General features: G+C 37.9%; 1 protein-coding gene across 8 annotated transcripts in view; it reads right to left on the reverse strand.

Moving 5' to 3' along the window:
• Positions 1-201: 201 nt before the first annotated feature.
• The window catches only part of LOC129756706 (novel acetylcholine receptor chaperone), a 52,368-nt gene continuing 33,995 nt past the window's right edge, over positions 202-18,574 (reverse strand). For all 8 annotated transcript variants that reach the window (XM_055753697.1, XM_055753694.1, XM_055753689.1 and 5 more), the window contains exons 3-5: positions 6,021-6,159; positions 5,785-5,936; positions 202-1,859 (exon numbers count right to left, since the gene is read on the reverse strand). In XM_055753697.1, the coding sequence (XP_055609672.1) occupies positions 1,794-1,859; positions 5,785-5,936; positions 6,021-6,159 (357 nt within the window). In that variant the 3' untranslated portion in view covers positions 202-1,793. The remainder of the gene's footprint in view (positions 1,860-5,784; positions 5,937-6,020; positions 6,160-18,574) is intronic.

Below are 18,574 nucleotides of genomic sequence, written 5' to 3' on the forward strand. Positions count from 1 at the left end.
CCAAAATCAAAGGGGGATCAAACAAATCCTTTGTTTTTGCGGCACTTTCCTTTGAAACTAATTTCTATTTTTCTGCGTGTACATCATATTTCGACGTCTTATGCATTTTCAAGTCATTTGGCAAATTTTGCAGTATTTCGGATCAATGTTTTCCTGATAAAACCAAATATTTTTCTTTCCATTAAACCCGGAACACAACAGTCATGTGAAAGGTTGTATTTTATTTTCATCCAATTGTCGTATAATAACTGTAATGTTGTCGGTTTCTTTTTAATTTGTGAACATCGGTCTATTTCTCGTGTGTGTATTGTTTATTTTCATTTTTTTCTATTTGCTTCTAAAATTATTTCTATTGCTGGGTTTGTCTGTTCGAGTGACTGACGTATTGATAGGGTCCAGAATTTTTTCCTCGTCTATTGTGATTATGAATTTTGCTGAATAATGCCCAGAAATGTTCGGATAATTTTACTCGCTAGTGCTGAACAGATGTGCAATTTCGTTTTGTTTTCACTAAAACATGTCTTTTACAATTTTTTTTTGTTAATCTGTTTTCTGGTCATTTATGAAACACTTCTTATTGCAGGTTTGCTCTCTTGAATTTCTCTTTTGTTTCATATGTGTATGTAGAATGCCACCTAATTGTTCGCAGAATAAGTTAATGTTTGCATGACTTGTAGTTTTTTTTAACTTTAAATAACTTTCTGTTGCTCATCTGGTTTTGTATTACCAGTTAGCCATTCTAGATATATTGTTGGTGCAATAGTTTTGTTGGTTACTTGCTCGTTTTGAATTGTTATTTTATTATTTCTTTGCTTTTGTTTTGTTTTGGTATGTAAATGATTTCTTCATCTCACAATAATGTCTACGTATCAATATTATCAAACTGAAAACGTTCGCTGAAGTCTTTTAAGCTTATCGAATATTGAGATAAGATTAAGGATTTAGGCATTTTCGAGGGCTCTTGTAAGATTGGTGATAGGTACATACCAAAAGAAAAATTAACTAAAACGGCGCTTTTGTGTTCAGCAATGCCAGTTCACAACCTATAGAACGTATACTTTACAGGACAAAGATAATGATTTTGCTTTATATTTTCAAATAAAATGTACAACTGACTAGAGGTGTTGCTGCAAAATGGTGGTTTTTTTTTATTAATTTCATTAATGAACACAGTCGAACTAGTTTTGCGATTCTCTTCACAGAAGTAATTTTTTTCACCCTCGTTTTATGAGTTTATTTTTTTATCTATTTTCTGGAAACCATAAGGTGAAATGCCCAAGGGTCTTTCTGAAGTCTACAATTATAAGTGCGATTAACGATTAACCCTTGGAGGTTCCATTGGGGGACTAGAATTTGATAGCTTTTCTTGGTCTGATGTCTATTTTTTGTTCTACAGATTATCCAGATCTATTTTCTGGTCGTTTTCTTCTGTTGCGCGAAATTTTGCATGTCTCATGGATTTCAAGGATTCGAACCAGAGCGATTTTTTTTCTCGGCAACAGGCGGAGTGTGAGTACATTTTGAACGTAAGGAAACATCGACCGGTCATGTTTGGATCTTAGAAAACAGCTTCCAGTTGTTGATTTGTGGTGCCAAGTTTGGTCTTTTTTCATTCGAATTATGACATTCCAGATAGTCTTAAGATCATCCAATTAGTCCAAGAGAAGCTGTTGGGTAATTGCCGCTGAACATCGGCTCCAGTTATTCTGATGATTATCATTAGGATGTATTCTTGCTTTGTGCGCCAGCATCTCGGGGCTTGATGAGATCATAGCTGTCAAACGGTGCACTGCTTAATCCTGTTTCACGCCATTGGCAGCGGATTTTTCGGCAGCCAACAGGGCATCTCGTCTACTCGCCTGTGAGGATGAAAAGAACAAAAAATCATGTAACTTAGTTCGATTTGAGTATATTTTCGTCTTTTTGTCATTCATTTAAACATGAATATCATTCATGTCAATTGGGTCACTTTTGCAATTCGTGTCATTTAAATAATTTTTGTCATTTTATATCTTCTATGATGTTTTCGTAGTTTTCGTCATTTTTTAAATTTCGTTTTATTCATTTTTTTTTTCATTTTTGAGATTTTATTTATTTATTTAAGTTTCAGATTTCAGATTTTTGATTACAGATTTCAGATTCAGATTCAGATTTCAGATTCAGATTTCAGATTCAGATTTCAGATTCAGATTTCAGATTCAGATTTCAGATTCAGATTTCAGATTCAGATTTCAGATTCAGATTTCAGATTCAGATTTCAGATTCAGATTTCAGATTCAGATTTCAGATTCAGATTTCAGATTCAGATTTCAGATTCAGATTTCAGATTCAGATTTCAGATTCAGATTTCAGATTCAGATTTCAGATTCAGATTTCAGATTCATATTTCAGATTCAGATTTCAGATTCAGATTTCAGATTCAGATTTCAGATTCAGATTTCAGATTCAGATTTCAGATTCAGATTTCAGATTCAGATTTCAGATTCAGATTTCAGATTCAGATTTCAGATTCAGATTTCAGATTCAGATTTCAGATTCAGATTTCAGATTCATATTTCAGATTCAGATTTCAGATTCAGATTTCAGATTTCAGATTTCAGATTTCAGATTTCAGATTTCAGATTTCAGATTTCAGATCTCAGATTTCAGATTTCAGATTTCAGATTTCAGATTTCAGATTTCAGATTCAGATTTCAGATTCAGATTTCAGATTCAGATTTCAGATTCAGATTTCAGATTCAGATTTCAGATTCAGATTTCAGATTCAGATTTCAGATTCAGATTTCAGATTCAGATTTCAGATTCAGATTTCAGATTCAGATTTCAGATTCAGATTTCAGATTCAGATTTCAGATTCAGATTTCAGATTCAGATTTCAGATTCAGATTTCAGATTCAGATTTCAGATTCAGATTTCAGATTCAGATTTCAGATTCAGATTTCAGATTCAGATTTCAGATTCAGATTTCAGATTCAGATTTCAGATTCAGATTTCAGATTCAGATTTCAGATTCAGATTTCAGATTCAGATTTCAGATTCAGATTTCAGATTCAGATTTCAGATTCAGATTTCAGATTCAGATTTCAGATTCAGATTTCAGATTCAGATTTCAGATTCAGATTTCAGATTCAGATTTCAGATTCAGATTTCAGATTCAGATTTCAGATTCAGATTTCAGATTCAGATTTCAGATTCAGATTTCAGATTCAGATTTCAGATTCAGATTTCAGATTCAGATTTCAGATTCAGATTTCAGATTCAGATTTCAGATTCAGATTTCAGATTCAGATTTCAGATTCAGATTTCAGATTCAGATTTCAGATTCAGATTTCAGATTCAGATTTCAGATTCAGATTTCAGATTCAGATTTCAGATTCAGATTTCAGATTCAGATTTCAGATTCAGATTTCAGATTCAGATTTCAGATTCAGATTTCAGATTCAGATTTCAGATTCAGATTTCAGATTCAGATTTCAGATTCAGATTTCAGATTCAGATTTCAGATTCAGATTTCAGATTCAGATTTCAGATTCAGATTTCAGATTCAGATTTCAGATTCAGATTTCAGATTCAGATTTCAGATTCAGATTTCAGATTCAGATTTCAGATTCAGATTTCAGATTCAGATTTCAGATTCAGATTTCAGATTCAGATTTCAGATTCAGATTTCAGATTTCAGATTTCAGATCTTAGATTCAGATTTCAGATTCAGATTTCAGATTCAGATTTCAGATTCAGATTTCAGATTCAGATTTCAGATTCAGATTTCAGATTCAGATTTCAGATTCAGATTTCAGATTCAGATTTCAGATTCAGATTTCAGATTCAGATTTCAGATTCAGATTTCAGATTCAGATTTCAGATTCAGATTTCAGATTCAGATTTCAGATTCAGATTTCAGATTCAGATTTCAGATTCAGATTTCAGATTCAGATTTCAGATTCAGATTTCAGATTCAGATTTCAGATTCAGATTTCAGATTCAGATTTCAGATTCAGATTTCAGATTCAGATTTCAGATTCAGATTTCAGATTCAGATTTCAGATTCAGATTTCAGATTCAGATTTCAGATTCAGATTTCAGATTCAGATTTCAGATTCAGATTTTTTTGTAGAGAAATGAATCCAACTTAGATGAAATTTCAGGGACTAGATAAGGGAAAATTGATGTTGAAAAACATGCGAAAAAAATTCGCCTTGTCTCCCGGTGAGACTTGAACCCACATCTTGCGCCTCTCCGGGGCCCATGTATTAACATTCTACTACAGGAGACCAACCTGGCGTATGAATATTATACTGGTTGAGTGTCGATGTCTATCGGAATGAAGGGAATAGTTCTCCCATGTGATCATAATCATTTTTCCTGGTCTATTTCTATTCCCATCTTTTCATCTTACGGTAGTTGGACTCAAATTTGGATATTTTAGGCACGGCAAGATTTGCATTGCCTTCTCATATACTGCACGGGTTGTCAGTTATGATGAGAAATGATGCGTTTGCCGTATTTGGATATCCAACCAAATTCGGTGTTTGGCACCGCCTTATTTTCTATTTTTAAACTGTGACCCAAAGATGACTGTGACTCCGGGGCCCCGGAGAGGCGCAAGATGTGGGTTCAAGTCTCACCGGGAGACAAGGCGAATTTTTTTCGCATGTTTTTCAACATCAATTTTCCCTTATCTAGTCCCTGAAATTTCATCTAAGTTGGATTCATTTCTCTACAAAAAAAGTTTCGCTGACTGAATGTTTGAGTCAAGACCCATCTTTGGGTCACAGTTTAAAAATAGAAAATAAGGCGGTGCCAAACACCGAATTTGGTTGGATATCCAAATACGGCAAACGCATCATTTCTCATCATAACTGACAACCCGTGCAGTATATGAGAAGGCAATGCAAATCTTGCCGTGCCTAAAATATCCAAATTTGAGTCCAACTACCGTAAGATGAAAAGATGGGAATAGAAATAGACCAGGAAAAATGATTATGATCACATGGGAGAACTATTCCCTTCATTCCGATAGACATCGACACTCAACCAGTATAATATTCATACGCCAGGTTGGTCTCCTGTAGTAGAATGTTAATACATGGGCCCCGGAGAGGCGCAAGATGTGGGTTCAAGTCTCACCGGGAGACAAGGCGAATTTTTTTTTTCGCATGTTTTTCAACATCAATTTTCCCTTATCTAGTCCCTGAAATTTCATCTAAGTTGGATTCATTTCTCTACAAAAAAAGTTTCGCTGACTGAATGTTTGAGTCAAGACCCATCTTTGGGTCACAGTTTAAAAATAGATTCAGATTTCAGATTCAGATTTCAGATTCAGATTTCAGATTCAGATTTCAGATTCAGATTTCAGATTCAGATTTCAGATTCAGATTTCAGATTCAGATTTCAGATTCAGATTTCAGATTCAGATTTCAGATTCAGATTTCAGATTCAGATTTCAGATTCAGATTTCAGATTCAGATTTCAGATTCAGATTTCAGATTCAGATTTCAGATTCAGATTTCAGATTCAGATTTCAGATTCAGATTTCAGATTCAGATTTCAGATTCAGATTTCAGATTCAGATTTCAGATTCAGATTTCCGATTTGGGATGTTCGATTCGAGACTTTTGATTTCAAATTCAGATTCACACTCACATGTATCTTAGATTAAAATTTCTTATTACAATTTCAGATTTCAGGACGATATTCTTATTAATATTTTAGGCGCATTCGACTAGTTTTTCATTAAACTTTGAATGAAAAAAGTAAAAAACGAGGACATTTGAAGACTCTCACCTGATACCATATCACTAGCCTTCCGATCAGCATGAAGGTAAACACCAAAGCCGGTCCACATCGCTCGAATGGATCGCTCACCATGTAGTGTGAGTAAACGGCCAGGAACATCAGCATCAGCAGGGTTACGTTAGCCGTATTCTTGACTTTATCTGAAAGAAACGATTTAGAAAGTATGTTAATGGTGTATTAAGTCATCGAACAAAACAAAAAAAAAACGAAATCGAATCACTCACGGCTGGGAATCAGCACCATGGCCAGGCCACAGAGCACTTCCAGACCGCCAACCGATCGGCGGTACCATTTGGAGGGTAGCTTGAAGTCCAAAAGTGACGAAAACGGGAACACTTTGGCATATTTGACGTAGTTTTTTCGCTGGAATGAGAGAAGCAGATCAAACCAATTAGATGCCAGCATCAATGATCGTTCAGGCGATTTGGTGCCGATGAAAAGGTGAGTCTTTAGACGTTTTAGCTAAGATTGATTATAGGGAATAGCTGCCACAAATAGGAAAATGAATCATGTGCAGAACATTTCGTTTGATTTTTTGTGATGTTTTTTTTCTCTCGTTTTCTTTGTTGAATTTTTTAGAATTCGTTTAAAATTGAACAGTTAACACCGTACACTTTCCGTGGCTCCAGAGAGTTATAAATAATGATTAACAACGGATCACTCTCTGGAGCCATCATAATCTATTTAAAGTGTACAACTCAGAAACTGCATCAACTGCATCAAACTATTCCCTCCAAGTCAATCATCTAAGTGACCGGGGACAGCCGGATCCGCCGTGATTTTCTGAGACAGTAGTAGTGGTCGCAAGTCAGTAAGTCGATGGCAACGAATTTTTTTCACTGTCAACGACACTCATCAGCTGACCTTGCCCATCGAGAGAAGATGGGACCGAGGTGTACAGAAATGATTTTCCCAAAGCGTGTGTGCTAGTGGACGTTTCGATGTGAATCGAAATACTTTGAAAACGACTGTTGTCAAAAGTGGACGGCATATAATTATAGCTCGACGTGAAAGAATTCGAAAGAAAATAATCGGATGTGTTTGGTTTGTTTTTTTTTTTTCGCTTTATGCCGAAAATTCACTGCATTGTTTTGAATTTTAGGGTTGTTTTCATTTTGTGCTGCCATTTTTCTTCATTATTTGTGTGTTTGGTAAATTGGTTTTCTGGGTCATTAAAATCAAGTAGACACCGATTATTGTGTAAGTAATCGGACTACAATGTAACAGTAAATAGTAGATAAGAATGAAGGATAGTGTTACACCACCATTCATGCCGACGGGATTCTTGTTAAGCTGGATTCAAAAAAGTTAAGGAAGGGAAGTCAACTTGAGTTTGAGACTGTCTAGAGCTCATGTTTGGTTCATATTCGCCTTAATCTAACATAAACCGTTTGTTGTGAACAAACAGTTTAAATTTTTGGCGAATTATACTTTTTTTTGCGTTATTTACTATTGATCACTTAACTTGTTTTTCGATTATGTGTATGTTTATTACCTTTGAGTTGTTTGTTGGATAAAAAAATCCAACTACGCTGATCTAAGCACATGAGTCTATCAGGTAATACATGATAGAAATCAAACAATTTAAAAAAAATTTCACCAAATTTTTAGCACATTGTAGGGTGGGGTAAAAGTACGACCTTAGTGCTAAACTATTTTTTAGAAAATTTTGCAGTTGTTTGTACAAAGAACCAAGAACAGCATTTGATTCCTAAGACTATTAACTCTCTTTTAAAAAATTACGAATATAATTGAATGACGGATTTAATAGCAGTTGTGAAAATACCTAACTGCGTTCGAAACGTAAAATTCTACACTTCGGCATAAAGTCAAGTAAAAAATTATTTTATATTAATCTTTGTTTTCAGAAACGGCTGCTTTTTACGCTTCTGATAAAAATCCTATACATGGGCGAACATTCGCGCGCTGATTCGGAATTTTTCACTAACTGCCTATATTCAATAACCGAAATCAAGTTTTCATCGGGATTGAGTAATTTTTCTCATTAGCGGGTGTTTGCAGATACAAAAATATATGGAGATGTTTCCAGTGCATTTCGCAAAAAAAAGTAAAAACTTTCCGTTCAGATTTACTTCGAAAAAAAAAATACCACCAAAAATTCCGCCATTTTCCGTGAAAATATCAAACCTGTGTCCCTGGGCGGATCACTGTGCTGTTTTTTTAAGTGTTACTTCAAGACAAAACTGCTAACAACTCGGCAACGGATCCTCCGTGACGTGTTGAAGCAGTACACAATTCAGCACTTTGGACCAGACGGATTTACAACTTCTGTAGGCTTGGAGCTTGACGAATTCAGCAAAATCGGCCATTGTCTTTGTAAAGAGCTGTTTGTTATCGCTTTTGGAGCTTTATGGTCGAGAATACTAGCCTTCAAACTTTTTACCTAAAGGAACATCCCATGTAATTCATCTTGAAGGAAAAACTCTCAGCTGTATTTACGATGCGGTATCGAAGATCAATGTGGTACAAAGAAGGTGATGAAGAAACACGCACACTATTACAGAACTCGTTATTCAAAAAGTAAAAAGGTAAACAAAGCCTACGTCACTTGCCAGGATGTTTATGTATCCTAGGCGAGAACCGTAAACAGCAGTTGGCAATGATTTTTTTTCTCTAGTTTTCGCTGTTGGTTGTTTGTTTGAAAATGCAACTGACGTCACGAATTGTCATGGTTACAATGTTTACCAAAAAAAAACTTTTACTAACACTTAGCACAGGATTTCCATCACCACCTGAGATATGTATACAGGTTGATCGAAGATTACCTAAAAGAAGCACTGATAGGGCCTAGAATAAGGTTGCCAGATTGTCCGATTTCATCCCGGGTTTACCTGAATACTTAAAATAAAATTCGGTCCGGCCTGGTTGCCCGGATTTCATTGGAAAAGTTCGGATTTTACCTGGATATATTCTCATTCTGATTCTCAAATCAAACTTAAAAAAATTGTGCTGTAATTTTTTTTTATTTATGCGTCCAAAACGCAGGGTTACCACTCATTCGCGAAAGTCGGGAAATGCGGGAAAAAGACGGGATTTAAAATCCATCGGGATAAAATCGGAAATTCCTCCAAGAAATCGGGAATTTTTGGCTCAGCTACTAAGTGCATATATTTCAGTGAAACCATTTCTCCAGGATATCAGAAAATTTTTAAAATTTACACTTAAACCGTGTTATGAAAAAATTAAACTCGGAACTTCGAGCGACTCAAAAATGATAAAATTGTAGACTCCAGTTTCCAGTTACCGAGAAAAGCTAAAGCTATGATCATTTAGTATCCGGACCAGTGCTGAAAATTTTCAGTGTCAGCTTTCAATATTCAATTGAATTTATTGCAGTGTATCGGTCAGTTTGTAACAGTATTCTGTACACCGTTTATTCGAATCACCTCAGTGTATATGAGCGGTGTCTTGGATAAATCTTTTAGTACAACTTGATCAACTGTGGCATTCTTTCTACCTTTCCCACTTACTCTTAGGTTCGACCGAAATCCATTGTGTGAGTTTGGCGGCTTATCCAAGGGATTGGTAAAGCCACGAGGAGCTGACTCAAGCCTCTTTGTTCGTTGGGCTTCATCGAGAGCAGTAGAAGTTTTGTGCACGCAGAAGATTTTAAGTGTTTTCGTTTCCGTTCGATACAAATGGTAGGCTGCGGTGAAATACCACATGGTGGAATAGTTTGTAACATTTTATTACAGTATTTCCAGCCTTTATTTACTGTCGCTAAATGTATCATCGGTGCATGCGATGAAAAGCGTGTTTGAAAGTGAGTGATAAGTAATTTTGCTAAACAAAAACGAAACACTAAATTATATCCATTTTCGTATTAGAACTGCTCTAGCAATACCAAATTAAAGCTTAAGAAACGAAGAGATCTATCCGTTATATCAAAGAAGATCATCAGGTATGACCATTGTCCGTTTTGTCCGTTTTTCGTGTGATACATAATCTAATCGTACACGTGTGTGTAGATTAAACCTTCACACGAAGGTTTTTTTCTGTAGATTCTACAGTTCCGTCGTCTCGGCCAGTCGGTTCCGAATCCAGCCTCTTGAACCGAGTCTGGCCAGTGGGAGAAAACAACATTTGGGTCGAGTGATCGGCAATAGCGTGGTCAAGGTCATCCAGGCAGCTTGCACGTCCGTAGGAGGTACCAGCAACCACCTCCGAGCCAAGGGACCCCGGTCGGTTAGTGGTCGAAGACGCAAGCCATCCGGCTAGCGTAAAAGCTGTGCTCACCAGCCGAATCAAGCCGTAGGAACTCCCGTTAGGGTTCCGAGTCAAGGGTTTCCGACACTTCCGGGTCGGCTTTGCATGCTGTCATCCGTTCGTAGGGGCACCAGTCTCTGCCCTGAGCCAGTGGACACGGCTACCGTGGATTCCCCATCGGGTTCTCCGATCGGCGATCCGAATCTAGCTCACGGATTAGGCCAGGTCAGTAGGAGTTCACATCCGAGCTCTGAGTCAACAAGACCAAACCTCGGTAGTCGCTGAAGTCGTTCGTATGTGATTTGACCACAGCAATCACAATCACCACCGAAACGGAACCGTGGACAACAATCCGACTACGTCGGCAACGAACAAGGTCAGATCTTCTCTAGACTATAAGATATAAAAACATTATTACATGAAATATTCATAGTTTAGTTCGACCAAACATTTATAATATGGTTTGCAAACCCAGGGTAAACAGTCTCAGGTTATAATCACGATTATTATGTTATACTCTGTTATGTTTTGATTGAGAGCTACCGAATATAAAGCTAAAATGGTATTTTGTGAGCATTTTGATTAGTGAGCGAAGCTCATTTGGGCAAAGTAAGTTTTGGGGTTGGTTCGTCTCGTATTGCAAATTCTTTACTTTGCGTTTTGTGTTTCGCTTGAGAGTATTTATCCTTTTCCGTCCGCTTGACCCGCCCTGAGAGAAAGTTTTACTAGCTGGGCATCCAACACGCCGTCTCACATCGGCGGATGATCTCCGCCGTTGGCGCACAAGTGAGGTGGTCATTAGCAGTGCAGGTTTGCGGGACATTTCGGGTAACAACTTACTCTATACGGGGTTACATTCTCCCCCAGAGTAAATGTGATTACATTATTGGCGCCCAACGTGTTTAGGCTCACTATCGATCGTTTGAAGTATCGTTCGTTTTTGTCTTTAAATTTTCACAATTACTTTTATTAATTGCTCATTAAATTAACTTTATCATGGAAAAACTATACGATTATCACGCAGATGATTTAGATGGAGACGAAATTGTTTACGAACTCGTTCTCCGTGGCTACGAACCACCAACTAATGTTGCAAATCAACGTCGTTTATTAAGAACTCTTCTTAATGAAGATCGCAGAACTGGTAATGTTTACCACTCAACAGTTCCACTTGAAAATCAACAACACCGAATTCAACAGAAACTTATCGAAATTGAAAACTTTTTGAATACTAAAATTTCAAGCAGATACAGATCAAAATTAATTTGTTTACGAAACAGAATCAATCGAGCACCCTGTGCAAACGCGAATATGAAAACTTCGTTAGAAAATCAAACTCTCGATCTAATCTCGAAATTTTTCAAAGAAAATCTTCAACCGGCAAATATCGAAAATATCACGCAGCGTCTATCGACTGCGGCACCAACCGAACAGCTACCGCAAGCTCAGTCTCGTATGCAATCGCGTTTCGATTTGACAAAACCACCCCCTCAAATTCCGAGCAGATTATCGTTACCACCTCCTAATATTGCTTCTTCACCGAATCAAAACTTGCGAAATAACGCGTCGTTTGAGTTCCCTTTCGCAAATAACTTTGAACAGCTACCTTCGCGAAATATGCATCCGTTTCCGAATTCGAATAATTTTCCGTACGGTTCCGGTGACGTTGCAGCAAATTTCCAAACGCGAGAGCCACAACAAGCCGTGTGCGATCAGCGATTCGATAAACACAAATCTTCAGTTCCGTTTGACAAGAATCCACGAAATACTATGGATAACTTTGAAGCTCCGAGAGCAGAAGGACCTTTCCAACCGTATTTCGATGAGAATCCGTTACCGTCTTTACAGAATCTATCATTGAACCAGAACTACAATGCTAACAGATCTCAGCACTCAGGGAACTACAGTTTACCTCTCGACGAGCAGGTAATAGAAGAACAAGTTCGCGAGTCTGTAAGAAGTTCAATACAACAAAATCCACCTAACATTCCACCAAACGTGCCGTCAGATTGGTTGAACAACCTGCAAGATTTCATAAAGGATACGATCAAGCAGTCTGTCAGAACCTACATCGACGAATGGAGCCTGCTATCGACGCCAAGAGGACCAAATCCTCATCCATCAGCAGCAATGAATGGACACGATCAAGCGGTCAACACATCAATGACGTTTCCACTCAATAGTAATCACCAACAGATGCCTGTTCCATCTTCACCCGCACCACAACAAATTCAGCACCCTCCGATGTCACATTACTACAATCATCTTAGAACCAAAATCGAGAAGTGGGGTATCCAGTTCAACGGGGATCTCCACCCACGCGCACTTTCGGCTTCCGAGTTCGTCAGACAGGTTACTATCTTGGCGAAAGCCAATCGAGTCAACGAAGAGGAGTTGTTGCAGCAAGCGTACTTATTTTTTGTAGGAGATGCTAGGAAATGGTACTTCACATACTGCGAAAATTTCCTTTCGTGGCAACACTTAATTCATCAGCTACTTACGGATTACGAAAACCCAAACAAGGATTCAGCAATCGAGGAGGAGATGCGAGAGCGCAAACAACGATCGAATGAACGTTTTAGCGTATATCTTGCGGAGATGGAAAGACTTTCGAAAAGCCTTTCATATCGGATGAACGAAAAGAGGAAACTTAAATTGATTTTCGATAACACTAAAATTTCATACCGTCGTAGACTAGCACTAACCCCGATATCGTCGCTTAAACAATTAGCAGATCATTGCTACATTTTCGATTCTCTAGAACCATCACTGTATTCCACTAATCAACAACGTCTTCATTCAAATGTACATCAAATTTCCCACGAGACCGAAGAAGATTTGGAACCAGATGACGATGAAGAAGAAGAAGTCAACGCAATATCTGGACGCATCAACAAGTTTCGTCAATCGAAATTTAGAAACAACTTTCAACCCAACCCGTCAGAAAAGAAAACTCCAGTAGAGCAACAGGAAACACAGGAATCTCCAGAATTAAAATGCTGGAATTGTGAAACAGTAGGACACATAGCCAAATTTTGTTTAGAACCGCGTAAAATTTACTGCTACGCGTGTGGCGAACCGAATTTTACGGCGCGAAATTGTCCCAAACAACACAAGAGTAGTTCCGATTCAAAAAACGAGTGAAAGGAGAAACCGATTGGAACCAGCTTTCTCCTAATGACGAAAATGACGAAGAGGTTCCCAATTACAACTATTTCAATCAAGTGTTTGTAGTTAATTTAAACTTGAACAAATGTCCGCATGTAGAAGTTGAAATTCTTGGTTCAAAAATAACAGGTTTACTTGACTCAGGTGCAAGTATTTCAGTAATTAACTCTTTAGATCTTCTCAGGCGATGGAATCTTACGATTCAGAATATCGGTATTAAAGCACAGACAGCCAGTGGCGAAAGATTAAAATGTTTAGGATTTGTTAACTTACCAGTAACTTTCGAGGGCAAGACAGTTGTTATTCCAACAGTAGTTATCCCGGATGTGGCCAAACAACTCATCTGTGGCTATGATTTCTGGCGAGCGTTCGACATTAGACCAATGATGAGCAGCGGAGCAGCCGTAACCCTCACCGAGTCATCATCTAACCAGCAGCAGCAATCGTCCCAGGATCCGAAAAGCCTCAACATGATGTGTTTCAGCCTATCACTCGACGAAAACCACTTGGGATTAAAAACGCAGCCAATCGAGGACGAAAGTTTGAACATTCCGTCACTAGAAGCACCTGAAAATAACGAAATTGGATTAGATTCACTCGAAACAGAGCACCAGTTAAGCGAAAATCAGAAGAACGATCTGTTGGAGATCATCAAAGGTTTCCCGAGGTCATACGATGGAAAAATCGGAAGGACTCATTTGATCCGTCACAAAATCGAGATCCTGCCAGACGCCAAACCAAAGAAGATACCAAACTACAAATATTCTCCCAAAGTCGAAAAGGAAGTGGACAAAGAAATCGAAAGATTGATAACCATGGATGCGATTGAGGAATGCAGCAGTGAGTTCGTAAACCCTCTTCTTCCGGTCAAAAAGCCGAACGGAAATTGGAGGCTATGCCTGGACGCTAGACGACTCAATCAGATGACCAAACGCGACGAATACCCTTTCCCAAACATGACCAACATTTTAGAGCGCTTGGAAAAGGCAAAGTACTTCACGATCATTGATCTGAAGGACGCCTATCATCAAGTTGTTCTGGATCCTGATTCTCGAGACTTCACAGCTTTTAGGACTCCTAGAGGCCTCTGGAGGTACAAAACTATGCCTTTCGGATTGTTAAACAGCGGAGCCACTCTTTGTAGATTAATGTCCAGAGTTCTAAAGTTTGATTTACAGCCCAAAGTATTTGTTTACTTGGACGATGTAATCGTCACATCAGGAGATTTTGAGGAACATTTACGTTTACTTAAAGTCGTTGCACAACGATTACGTGAGGCTAATCTTACGATTAGCATCGAGAAGTCGAAATTTTGCCAAAAATCCGTGAAATACTTGGGTCACATTTTGAGCGAAGAAGGTATTGCACCGGATAGCGCCAAAATCGAACCAATTTTAAACTACCCGGCTCCTAAAAATATTAAGGAGATCCGCAGACTGTTAGGTCTTGCTGGATTCTACCAGCGATATATTCGAAATTACAGCCAAACAGTTACTCCGATATCAGATCTTTTGAGGAAAAATCAAGGCAAATTTCGATGGACAGAAGCTGCAGATAATGCACTCCGGAATCTTAAATCCGCGCTGACATCACCACCCATTCTTTCTAACCCAGATTTTTCCCTTCCATTCGCAATCGAAACGGATAGTTCAGACTTGGCCGTAGGTGCCGTCTTGACACAAAATTTTAATGGCGAGAGGAAATGCATTGCATTTTTCTCTAAGAAACTTTCCGCCACCCAGAAACGATACAGTGCGACTGAGCGGGAATGTCTAGCGATGCTGATGGCTATCGAAAATTTCAGGCACTTCGTGGAAGCAACCCGTTTCACTGTTATCACTGACGCGATGAGTTTGACCTTTCTTAAGTCGATGTCCATTGACAGCAAAAGTCCAAGAATTGCACGGTGGGCACTAAAGATTCAAGGTTACGATATTGACTTCAAATACACCAAGGGTAAAGACAACGTAAGTGCAGATGCACTTTCAAGAGCAGTTTGCATGATCAAAACATCGTTAACAGATGCAGCTTATGATAACTTAAAAGAGCTTATTACAAAATTTCCCGAAAAATACAAAGATCACAAAGTCGTCGATGATAGAATCTATAAGTTTGTCACGAATGCAGGACGTCCAGATGATCCTACATTTCGCTGGAAATATGTTCCCAGAAGCGCTGAAAGAACTACACTCATTCACAAAGCACACGATCCTGCACACCTAGGTTTTGAAAAAACATTACAGGCACTGAAGGAGAAGTTTCATTGGCCGAGGATTAGCGCTGACGTGATGCGATTTTGCAAGGCATGCATAATTTGCAAACAGTCGAAAACAGACAACACTAATCCCAATCCTCCTTGCGGTAAACAAAAACTATGCGATCGTCCCTGGGAGATGATATCAGTTGACTTCCTTGGACCATTTACTCGGTCCAAAGCCGGAAACGCTTGGGTATTGGTAGTGACTGATATCTTCTCGAAATTCACCATGATTCAAGTCATGCGAGAAGCAAAAACTACACCTGTTATTACGTTTCTAGAAAACAATGTTTTCCTTCTTTTTGGGGTACCAGCTGTGTTGATTTCCGATAATGGTCCGCAGTTTAGAGCAAAACAGTTTGATCAGTTTCTAGCAAACTATAACGTTCAGCACTGGAAACTAGCCGCGTATCACCCAGCTCCAAATCCTACGGAAAGAGCTAACAGGGTAATTACGGCAGCAATAAGAGCATCACTCAACGGAAAAGATCAAAAAGATTGGGACAAAGGCATTCAGCATATTGCATGTGCAATACGAAATGCAGTTCATAGTTCGACGGGATACACTCCATATTTTACGAATTTCGGCAAAAACATGATCAGTTCCGGCGACGAGTACACTCGCATCAGAGAAGCGAATGCAAATCTGGATTATTTCGAGCCTCCTAATCTGGCAAAAGATTTAAAACACCTCTATGAAGCAGTTCGGATCAATCTAAAACGCGCTTACGACAAGTATTCAGCCAGCTACAATACGCGATCTACACGCACAGTATCGTTTGAAAAAGGCGAAAAAGTACTTAAGAAGAACTTTTTCCTTTCTGACAAATCCAAAAACTTTTCAGCCAAATTAGCACCGCGGTACAGCGAAGCTGTTATTCACCAAAAAGTAGGAACCAGCTGCTACGAACTTAAAGATCCTGGCACAGGAAAAACGATTGGAGTTTTCCATACATCCAAGCTGAAGAAGATCTGAAATCACTACGTACTTTCAATATCACAAATCCTTGACCTTAACACAGCGGTCAATCAACCTGCAGCAACGACGAACTGGAGAAATCAGCTGATCAGAAAGTACAATGCATCTGCATTCACACCGTAAAAAAATAACAATAACATAGTATTTTTCGTATCAAGATCCGCTTCTTTGTTTGGTTTGTACCGACAAAATCGGAAAAGGAAAGTTCACCACTGTCATTCAAAGCAGGATGAACGTGATTCCTTGTCAGAAACAGCAAACGTCAGTTTATTCGAGCAGATTTCGTAACGTTCGGTAACGCGAAAACTGCATGAATCGAGAAGGTAGCGCAGAAGTTCAATCGAGTTTTTTAGTTCAGTGCAATTGGAATCAAAATATATTAAGAAATATCGGTCGTACGGTTTAGTTATAAATCATATAGAGCTATTAGTAATTCTTAACATTCATACGGTAAGCTAGATACACATAGATTCCGCTTCAAAAATGAAACATTCGGGTATCGTCATTCTAGTACATGTCCATTCATAAAAACGAACCATTTGCAAGAACCCCTCGCAGAATTTCGGTTCAATGACGTGTGTTCATTCAGAAATAACAGTTACAGTTCAGTGGCAACTTGTCGGCATAATCGACGGTGGACACGAGTATCGTTCGGTTTAATTGAGTTTTTGCCTGGTACCGAGAACGCGCGGTTCGGCCATTGCTGTTCGCAATGATTAATTTTTGCAAAATCGTTTGTTCGTTCGACATATCGGAAGCAAGAGTTAAAAAGAAAGTTTTTCAAATAAGTTTGAAGCTATATTATGTATCGTTGGATCTGCAAAACTAAAATTAGACGTTAATCAAAAACAAAAGGTACCACAATGGAATATGTTTATAAAGTGAAATTATATAAGAAATGCAAAAATATCGAAGTAGCGAAGAATGTTAATATTTAAACTACAAAATTTAGCAGTAAGCTAAGGATAAACAGGAATTTATCCAAGTGGAAAATAGTAAATTTTCAAAAGGTACCGAAAATTTTGGCATATTAGAAAAAATATTGTTTTCTAAGTTCAATTACGTTCGTTTCAGCCATCTTGTTATACCGCATCATGTGTGAAAGTTTGTGCTCGTTAAAAACCATGATCAAATCCATTATTCATGATCGAAAAATCAGAGAAAAATGATTTCTGAAAATCGAGGAAGGTGAACGAAAAGACAACATCTATGAGAAGTGTTGTGTACTAAAACAATATTTTGTTTGTTACAGCCATCTCGGATTGCCACGGCAATCGGAAATTTATTGCGTGTTAGTTATAATCAGAAAAATAAAAATTCAAAAGTCAACGTAGAACCATGAAAAGAATGATGGTATAGCCAATCGTTGGAAAAAGTTCAACAAAAGTGTTGATAAGGTAACGAAACCCTAAAATGAAATTTATTATTTGGTGTTCAATGGTGCAAGTGCACCTTAGTGAAAATTTAGTTCGGTTCCGCCATTTTGAATTCAAAATGCAATTGAAAATTTATTTGTCGTTACTTATTATGAATAAAATACAATTTATTATGCTCTAGAACGAATAATAAGAATATAATTAGCCAATATTGAGTGAAAATTCCAAATCCTTTCACATTTTGCATTTGTTATCGTATCAAAATAAATTGAGATTTAGTTCGTTCCCACCATTTTGAACCGCTTTCACAGGCGAAAATTTTTTGAGCGTTAGTAATCGTAATTAAAAGCAAAATTTATGTTCAAAACAAAAATCTTCAAACAGCAATAGTGGCGTATCATGGTTTGGTCAATATTAGTGTTGAGAAAATTTTAATTAAGTTTTTTTTTTAACTTAATTAAAATTTTCTTGCATTTATTTTGGGAGTAATGTAACAGTATTCTGTACACCGTTTATTCGAATCACCTCAGTGTATATGAGCGGTGTCTTGGATAAATCTTTTAGTACAACTTGATCAACTGTGGCATTCTTTCTACCTTTCCCACTTACTCTTAGGTTCGACCGAAATCCATTGTGTGAGTTTGGCGGCTTATCCAAGGGATTGGTAAAGCCACGAGGAGCTGACTCAAGCCTCTTTGTTCGTTGGGCTTCATCGAGAGCAGTAGAAGTTTTGTGCACGCAGAAGATTTTAAGTGTTTTCGTTTCCGTTCG

Source organism: Uranotaenia lowii, chromosome 3 (assembly GCF_029784155.1).
Source record: "Uranotaenia lowii strain MFRU-FL chromosome 3, ASM2978415v1, whole genome shotgun sequence".
Classification (NCBI taxonomy): Eukaryota; Metazoa; Arthropoda; class Insecta; order Diptera; family Culicidae; genus Uranotaenia; species Uranotaenia lowii.